The sequence below is a fragment of the Mus caroli genome, chromosome 1 (assembly GCF_900094665.2).
Source record: "Mus caroli chromosome 1, CAROLI_EIJ_v1.1, whole genome shotgun sequence".
NCBI classification, from domain to species: Eukaryota; Metazoa; Chordata; class Mammalia; order Rodentia; family Muridae; genus Mus; species Mus caroli.
Window position 1 is genome coordinate 32251483 of NC_034570.1, and position 9812 is coordinate 32261294.

The following is a 9812-nucleotide window of genomic DNA, read 5'->3' on the forward strand; positions in this document are numbered from 1 at the left end:
CCCCCCTCCCCCGATAATACACACCAAACTCAACTCCCAACTGAGTCAGGGTTTTCACTGAGGTGTGAAGGTATTCCCTCAGCAGTGGAAGATGTTCTCTGTGAGCAAAAATAACATTGACGCACAGAGCAGAAACATGTTTGAAACTTTTTATTAAACAGGCAATGCATTTTGCACAGGACACAGATGCCTAGTGGAAAAGTTTAAAAATTCTTTTTGGAAACAGTCTATGAATTGACAAACCCTGCCACGTCCCTTCCTCTCCTTCTCGGGGTAGGTGGGTTTCTTCAGGAAACTGGATTGTTAAGTAGGTAGCTGCTCTTGTAAAGGGAATCCCTGCTTTACCACAAACATCATGCCTATTAGTAAACAAGAAAGACCACGATGGCCCACGGCAAGACGGTGGCCAGAGGCACTGGCTGATGGCAAGAGGCAGCGCAGACCTGGGACTCGAAGGCTCACACTGACATCTCAGCACAGGAATGTCGCCCCTAAACTTCGCAACATTCTTGCCACAGCCCCTCTGGCCCGGCGGCGGCACTGAGGCTGTCTGCTGGTCTTCTCTGTTCCCCCCTGGTTCCTCTCTCTTCTCCGAGCACATCAGAACCCGTTGACAAAAATCAATCGTAAGTTTCACAGTCTGCTTGCCATGATTTATTGGCAGTTTAAAACTAAGTGGCTCGTCGGTCTAGTGGACCTCCTTCCTCAGCAGGCTGCCAATCTATTTTATGATTTGGGGCATGTCACTCCAGGCTTGAGATTTCTTTCTGGCGAGTTCCATCCAGGATGGCTGATCTGTACTGGCGTAACTGGCCCTCTTCAGCTGATGAAGTTCCTTCTCTGTGGTCGCTGCAGCCTGAGCTGCTGGGAGACAAAACAAGCAAAAGCAAGAGACCCAGTGTGGGTTTTCGCTAAGCCTCTCCTATAGCTTTAAATATACGTTACAGTCTCCACTGTGCTCCAGGACACACAATCCCTCAGTGCATAAAGGAGTGAAGACTGAAGCATCGAGCGTGGAGCACATACGATTGGAAGAGTTTCAGAGCAGGCTTAGGTGGTTCTGGAGGCAAAGTGAGTCTAGAAAGGTTCAGGGTCTAACTGCAGAACACCAGAGGTAGGCTGCACGTGGGATCGAGCATAACACCTTCACAACCACCCAATTAAGATGGCTAGTAAAGTACAATTCTCATGTCTTTTGACTACAATACAAAGTAAATAAAAAATTAAAAAATACTAGGTTCGGGATGTCACTCGATGGGAGAGTATGTGATTGGTGTGCAGGAGACCCCGGGTTCATCCACCATTTGAGGTGACAAATACCACCTCCCGGTGCTCAGAATTGCATTCAAAACCAGCGGAGACGGAACCCGTGTTTTATGATTTCACATTCCCAAAAAGGGATATCTCACAGAGACACAGAGTAGGTTAGTGCTTACCTACCCCCAGGGTAGGGGATGTGACAAGTAGGTTTCCTTCCAGTGTGAGGGGGACGTTCTATTCTTAGATTGCTACCAGGGTGGTGGGACTCCACAAATACACATAATCTCACCGTTAAATACATCCACTGAAATGCACACTGAATATGGGTGACCGTTATCTCGTGTAAATTCCTTCTCAAAAAAAGGGGGGGACTACACTAAAAAAACACTGCTCAACATGGCAAAATGATTCAATAACACAAACTCCAATCGTAGGAAGAAATATATATATATATATATATATATATATATATATATATATATGTGTGTGTGTGTGTGTGTGTGTATGTATATATACATGTATATGTGTATATATGTATATATATATATATATACATACACACACACACATATATATATATACATACACACACACACATATATATACATATATCTGTGTGCACGTGCGCGAGTGTGTGCCAAAGTATTTGGAAATAAAAGCCAATCTCATACCCAAGTTCTGATGGGACAGTGAGATTCCTCTCTGTAGCCCTTCCTTGAGGTTCAGCTTTGACCCCTGCCTTTGGGTCACAGCAGGCTTTGCAGGGGTCATAAGGAAAGATTTGCTCCGGACGAAGTCACCCTGCTTCACAGACTCCTACGGAGACACAAAATGACACGTGCTGCCCAACGATAACAGACTCAGAGGGGGTAAATACTCCAAGTGTCTTAGTTACAAAATGTCTCTTCCAAGATGCACCCTGCTGCTGGCACTTTCTGGAAAGGGGCTCTGTGCACCGGCATCACCCACCAAACTGCCAGAGCTATGACTTGTGCCAGCCTCCTGCAGCCCACGTGTGCATGGTGGCTCCTTGCTTGCCTGGACAGCCCAGCCTCAGCCCCAGATGAACTCTATGTGAAAGCCGTAGGGAATGGTTTTATGAGACACGCTATATGGCAGCAGCTGAAATGGGCTAACATTTCGCACTGTAATTTCCCCTCCTCAATGCTACATACAGGTCTTCAGCTGTATAGACACAACTGAGGATTGCATTAGCAGGAAGGGAAGCAGGTCCTACTGCAGGGCAGGCTCCCCTTCCTATACAGCAGAACCCCATTTATTATACTGGTTAGCAGAGGCTGCATCAGCACAGTTGTTGGGGTTGGTGAGAGCTGTTTTCAGTTGAATACAACATGCAACCCCAGGTTTTGGCTGTGCAGCCCCAGGTGAGGGAAAAGGGAGGCCAGCAGGCAGCAGCCAGAGCAGGCTTCATTTATCATCACACAAGGGGCTGAGGTGGAGCTGGTGACCATATTAGCGTGTGTCTGAAGGGAGCCGTTGTTTTAACTGTCTTCAATTTTTTCCAGAGGCTGAGCTGCGTTGCCTAGGAGGCCGGAGAAGCCTCGGGCGCCACTGCATTTCTACCAGCCCACACAGGCAAAGAAGAGGCAGCTAGCTCCATCACGGGGGCCACAAGCTGACGTACTGCCTTTGCGCATGTCGGCCGTCACGGTAGGCACGACATCTCTGTGATGTTCATGCAGGACCTCTGTGAGCACAGTGGTACCTGCTCCCGCCGCACCCTGACAAGATCGCTGCCCTCCTCACCCCACCCCCACCCCGAACGCCACGGAAAAAGAGTGGTAACCTGGGCTCTCTCGGCCACCTTGGCTTGCTTCCCAGTTTCTGTCTTTAGGATCCTCGACCCAGGCTTCTCTTCCTGGTTGACGGGCAGGTCTGGGGCTCCTCTTCTCTTCTGCCGGGCCATGGTGATCCAGGGTGGGGTGGGTTGCCCATCAGCCCCAGGACCTGAAGCCGCAGGAGGCTGACCCTTTTCTGTGATAAAGGCCACGAAGGAGCAATATTAGGCAGACAGTCCCACTCTCCCCTTCAGTCCCACCCACAGCTTCTCTCCCGTACAAGGTGTGTTATATTGCTTTGTTTGGTTCAGGGGGCTGGAGGAGAGGTAGGATTGAGTCTCAGAGAGACCCCACTTCCCATTCTCCCCTGAGCCAAAGCCTCTCTTCAGCAAACTTCATTGTTTTTTTCTTCTATAGATGTCTCAAATAGATTACCTCCTCTGGTCTGAGCCACCAAAACCACAAGATGCAGCTGCCACCCCAACCTGTGCATTCTGGAGCTAATTTCTACCAGGGCCTTCTCTCTGGGAGGAGCTGGAATGTATGCACAGATAGGATGTCTTTGATAAGAGTTTACATTTGGGGCCAGCCACCCGCCCCCACTCCTGATTTACTTGACGTGCTAAAAACATTCCCTTTGTGGGATGGGATGCCATTTCTACAACCATCTGTCTTCACCTGACAGGAAGTACTGGGGCCTGCATGGTTAACACAGGCTGTTTCTCTTCTCCTGCTCTACATTCTTTAAAGGGCCCTCTTTGCCCTCTCCTGCCATTTCTTCACCCTAATGACCGAGAGCTCCCTCAGAACTCTTCCTGTGTCTCACCCTCACTCCCATCCTATCCCAGTGAGTGCTGGCCAGAGGCAGCTGCTCCCTTCGAAACAGACGGAACATTTTCTCAGGGTTTGAACTTTATTTTCTCAGCTAACAACATATTCCTCGAACAGTTCTGATAAGATTAAATTCACAACCCGAGGAACTTGCCATTCCAGTTTGAAATCAGAGCAGAGAAGTAGCTTGTTGAAGGCCAGGCCAGCCTCTCTCACCCCCTCAAAGCTCAGTGCTGGCTACTGAGCACTCTGTCACCTCTCAGCCCAAAGGCACAAGACATAATTCTGGTAAATTATTTATACCCTGCACTTGGATAATTTCATCTGAGCCAAAAGATGCATTTTTAAACTGAGCATAAAGAGGGCTGGGGGGATGCCCAGAGAGGAGTGCTAGCTGCTCTGCCCGAGGACCTGAGGTTGAGTCCCAGCACCCACACATGGCTCATAACCATCTGTAACTCTGGTTCCTCGGGTCACGCTGCCTTCTTTGGCATCTGTAGGTAGACACACGGTGCACAGACAAACAAGTAGACAAAACACTTGTACACGTAGAGTTAAAAACATTCAAACGAGCAGAAAAGTTATATGGGACTGCCTCTAAGGTGGGTTGGCAAGAAGGGACCCCCAGGGGAGGGTGGGACTCTGGGGACTGCTCAAGTGGCAATGCTTCCAACTGCACTGGTGTGTGCCCATGTACCTACGTTCACATGCTGACCCTCGGGAGTGGGTGAACCCTGCAACTGCACTAGGCTGTGCCAGGATGTGACCTACAGGCAACTTCATGGGGCACTGACCTGAGCAAGTGACCAAGACCTCTTAGCAGCCATTTCTTTCCTGTTTGGTTCCTGTATTTCCCCACACTTGGACACATCTCACAATATCAACCCTCAGAGATGTTGCACCTCTGTCCCAAGTAAAGTATGGGCAGAGTTGGGTGACAGCCATTCTGCTCTGTGACACAGGTCTGAGGGGTTTCTGTGACTTGCACCCTTATCTTCTGTCACACTGGAACCCACGGCTCTGCGTCTGTGCTCCATCTGGACTGGGGAGGGCTAGGGCTAGAGAGAGGAATGAAGACGAGCAGTGGGCAGTCTATGGCAGCCTTCAGGGGGCGGGCAAAAAGGTTGTCAGTGACCCCTTAAAGCATTAACTCTCAGGGCCAAGGTTGAAACATAAAATCTCTTCTGTGATTAGATCTGCTCAAAAGGTCAGCTCTAGGGCACTGCAGATGTGTCAAATAAAGCTACTCCTTTGTTTATATTCCTGCCTCAATAGACAGATCTGAGTCTCCTGGGGATCTGGTTTAAAGATTTCTGACATCTCAGCCCCTCCTCCGGAATAATAAGGGCTTTAGGTTGTCAAGTGTACCCAGGTCTGCAACCAACACCTGCAGAGCTCGGCATGTCTCTCACTGAACAGCAGACACCACGTGTTGGAATGTATGTGATCCCTTTGCCGAGGGTTTGAGAAAAAGCTGGCTCCCCACACCTGCCTGGGAAGGGAGCAATCTAATCTGCCTTAGAACAAACCCAGACTAACACTTCCAGATGGCAAGGGCCTCAGGTGTGGGGAGCTGGAGCGCCACGCAGCTGGGCCCTAACAACCCCATTGCACAGGCAAGTGACTTCTGATCAGAGGAAACTATTACTTTGTTAGCTACTGAGAGGAGTCCATCAAAGGAACGGTTGGTAAAATCCCTCCCTCCTCAGTAATGTAGTCTCTTCCCTCAAGCTCTATTTGGGAAAATACTGTAAAGTACTGATCTTCAACACAGCCTGTCCTGGGGCTGGGTTTCAGGCCTCAGGCTAGCCGTGTGCTCCTGGGCAGGCCCCATGTAAATGCAGGTGTAAAAAATCCCAGAAGACAACCTGCTATCTATGCCAGCTGTTTGTAAAGATTCGGTGACGTCATCCTCCCCCTCCTCCAAGCCCCAGCACGGTGCCTGGCACCTGCCAGCTGTCTCCATTACGATATGTGTAGAAGACCACTGGCTGGGCCTCAGCTGCTCCCACTGCTACTCTGTCTGTCATTGCTGGTAACAACGTAAGGCAACCATTTTGCTGATTTCTGTTTTCTAATCTCTTTCAAAAGATGGGGAAACTAATGCAGTGGGCTTATGGACTTAGCTTGTGGACTTATGTGACTTAGCTCTTTGTATTTAGAAGACACCACTCCCTCAAGTCCTAACCACTCACCCGATCCTGGGATGCTCCACCTACAGGTGGCAAACACTTTCCATCATGCGGAGTCACCCCCTTTGCTTGGTTTTGGTGCCTACTAAAATTCAAATGTAAGGCCCTGGTTTTTGTTTGCTTGCTTGCTTGTTTTGTTTTGTTTTTTCCAGAAAGAATCCTAGAAGTGACCTACTGAGAATGAAGCACAAATGATAAGCCACACCCTGCATGGCACCTCTCAGAAGGCTGAGCCCGGAAGATTAGAGCTGTCAAGAACACAGTTGTGGTTGGGAAGCAAGGAGCTGGAGGATGTGAACTTAGGGGCTCTCGCTCTTGGGCTGAGCTATTAAAACAGATGTTCTGGTCTAAGCAAGCTTGGAACAGGGCAGCATACTGCTGTGTGTGCTGTGCTTCTTGAAGCAACTGTGTGCGTGAGTACCTCTGTGTGTGTGTATGTATGTGTGTGTGCGCGTGAGCGTGCGCGCGCCTGTGTGTGAGCACGTCTGTGTATGAATGTGCTTGTGCATTCATGTGTGTATGTATGTGTGTATTTGCACATTCATGTGTGTGTTTGCACATCCGTGTGTGTGTGTGTTTACACATTCATGTGTATGTGCTTGCACATATGTGTTTTCACATCCATGTGTATGTACACTTTCATGTTCATATTCATGTGTGTGCTTGTACGTGTGCATGAGTACATACACAAGTTTATGTGCATGTATGCATGTGAAGGCCAGGGATTGTCACCAAGCATGTTCCCTAATCTCTATGTACCCTTATTTTTGAGATTGGGACACTCACTTAACCTAGAGCTCAATAATACTGCTAGACTGGCTGGCCAGTAAGCCCCAGAGGGCCTCCTTTCTGTCCCCCACCCCCCACTGCTAGGATAATAAGAAACTGGGTGCTGGGCTCAAGTCAGCTCAAGTCCTCACGCTTGTGTGGCAAATGCTTTAACTGGAGCCATCCTTGCAGCCCCTGAACCGCCATTGTAAAAATGTATATCCACAGCTCATTTCCAGGAACCACAACCTCCTCCGGGGAAGAAAAGGCCTGAGTTTGCTCAATAAGACTTCGGATCTAAAGTGGACCAATTAGCAGCCATGTCTCGCAAGTGGTTGAGGCCAGAACAGCCTTTGGCACTGTCTGCTTGTTTTTTAGGCCCCCAGCTACATATATGGGCATGACAGACAGACACTAAGGGGGCTCCAGGGCAGGCATGGACCTTGTGTCCTGAGAATACCGCACCTTGTGTTTGCTTCAGGGTTACATTAGGCTTTGAGCATATAAGACTTCAGCTCTGTTCTTAAAACATTCATTAATCTGTTATCTGTCCTGGCTCACAGCCAGCTCCTGGTCAATATCACTTGTGGGTTTTAGTGGCTTTCCATCAGTTCTGTCTAGCAGCTATGAGGCAATCTTATAACAGAAGTTATTGTGCTTGCCCGAGGCTTTATTTTGAAAGCAGGCAAGGGTTTTCCATAAAGCACATAATACAGAGCTTTGCACTAGCTCCAACCCCGAATGAATCCACTGCCCCTTCATTTCCTCTCCAGTACATAGTCAATGCCCAATGCTCACCATTTCCCTGTTGGAGGATGTTCTCCCTGCCAAAACGCATCGGCAACCCCCAGATCAGGTGCTTCTGTGGCTCCCTGGATATATGTAGTTGGCAGGAAACAATCTGCGTTCCCTTGATGAGACCTGGAGCTTGTGGAGCTTTGTCTCAACCAACTCAGTTTCAGGTTCATTGACAGATTCTCACTCAGCAAACAAGGTGGTGAGCAACTGAGGAAGACACTCAACGTCCACCTCTGACCGTTTGCATGACGTGCACACATGTGCACATCCACAGTAATGCAGACACATGCATAAGACTCAGAAGCACACAAAAGTAGATACAAACGAGAACACACAGCTGACAGATCATCCGGGTTCATTAGCTGCTGAACACTGGTCAGGAAGAGGAGTCTAATGCCCTGCCCACAGAGGGGGATGAGGCAGGCCTTTGCCTGAGAGCTATTTCCACAATTCAAGAAGGGCATCAAGAGACTCTGAGGGAAGTCTTGTCCCTCCCTGGCAGCTCCTTCCCATTCTCTTTACCCCTTTTCAGCCTCCAAGGTCCCTTGTGGTTTCCCTCCACTTGCCTTTCTGATGGTGGCCCCTCTCCCCACTCCCCAGCTCCCAGGAAGACACCCACCACTTCCAAATTTTCTTCCCCAGGCACATATAAGGCCAAAAGGATCATCTTGTTCTCACCCTGTGACTTCCTCTCGGGTCAAGAGGCACAGCTTGACCTACTTCTGCGGCCTCAGGCTTCTTTGTGGTTTTAATTTCCACCCTCAACTCAGAAACTCACCTCTGTCTGACCTACAGCCTGACCTCTGCCTGACTTCTCTCAGCCCTGAAACCCCAAAGAAAGGAAGAAGAAAAGGCTGTCGAGCCAGTGAGATTGCTCAGTAGGTAAAGGTACTTGCTGCTAATCCTGAAGACCTGACTTGGGACACCCCCCAGCCCCACCCCACTCCCATGACCTATATGCTGGAAAGAAAGAACTATCTTCCAAAAGTTGACCTTTGACCCCTACACATGCAGCGGGAGACCCCTGTCTGTAAGTGCATATATACACATATCTAATAACCCAAATGCAATGATCTCGAAAAGGACTGTCCTCTTTGGATCAGTGATGGCAAAAGACGTGCCAGCAGAAGCGGGCGACAGCCTGTTCACTTTATGGGATCCAGGAAGCAAAAGAGGACAGGAAGGGACTGTGCTCCCAATATTTAATTCACAGGCTTGCCTAATCTCTTCCCTGGATGCCTGTCTGCCACAGGTTCCTTCGTCTCCAAAAAGGCTCACGAGCTAGGACCAAGTCTTCAACACATGACACATGGGGCTTTGAGGGACAATCAAGACCCAAACTCTAGTAGACATGGCATTCATAAGGACCTTCACAACTCTCCTCAGAGTTGATTTTTTTCAGATGCTCACCAGAGGTTCATGGAGCAAAGTCCAGGACAGTTGGCTTTAAATGTCAACATGTCCTGAGTTAGAATCGTCTGGGAGGGGTGGTGTGGTCCTCAAGTGAGGAATTGTCTATATCAGGTTGGCCTGTGGGCAAGTTGGTGTGGGATTGTCCTACTGGCCTTAATGGATGTGGGAAGACCCGCCTCAAATATGGGTGGCACCTTCTGGTAGCAGCCCAGACCAAAGGGACATAGAAATAGGATTATTCTACCTACTCTCTGGCCTTACTTCCTATAACCCATATTAGCAACAACCTTAATTTTACAAGCAGAGAAATAACACTCAGAGTTTGAGAAACTCAAGTGACTCTGGCAAGCAAATCCTTCAGATCCATGCTGCTCACATCAGGGTAGTTGTGTGCTTCTCACAGGTGGGGGGAGGCCGGGGAGGGGGGCTGAAAGGAGGCAAAGAGATTGAGAACGAAGAACTGTTGACTCTGGCCCTAATCTAAAAAGCCTTGGGTGCCTGACCCAGGAGTTACAACTCTACTCCATGTCTGTCTGGAAGGCATGGAGATTCTCTTAGGGTAGCATTGAGGAGGGAAGGCTGAAAGAAAACATAAATATGAGCAGAAATGGGTTAAAAAAAAAAACAAAACAAAAAACAAAAACCACTAAAGTGGTCAAGATGCGCATGGTCGTTCCTCCAAAGGAATCAAACTCGGCCCAGGAGACTGAAGCCAGTGCTGTGTGTGTGTGTGTGTGTGTGTGTGTGTGTG

The 9812-nt window shown here is 48.9% G+C and overlaps 1 protein-coding gene across 4 annotated transcripts in view; it reads right to left on the reverse strand.

The window, feature by feature from the left end:
* Positions 1-135: 135 nt before the first annotated feature.
* Positions 136-9812, reverse strand: part of Kiaa1211l (KIAA1211 like) — a 107694-nt gene continuing 98017 nt past the window's right edge. For 3 of the 4 annotated variants that reach the window (XM_029482952.1, XM_029482939.1, XM_029482950.1), the window contains exons 8-10: positions 3068-3255; positions 1932-2076; positions 136-864 (exon numbers count right to left, since the gene is read on the reverse strand). In XM_029482952.1, coding sequence (XP_029338812.1) covers positions 722-864; positions 1932-2076; positions 3068-3255 — 476 coding nt within the window. In that variant the 3' untranslated portion in view covers positions 136-721. The remainder of the gene's footprint in view (positions 865-1931; positions 2077-3067; positions 3256-9812) is intronic. The other variant, XM_029482943.1, reaches the window with a different exon arrangement.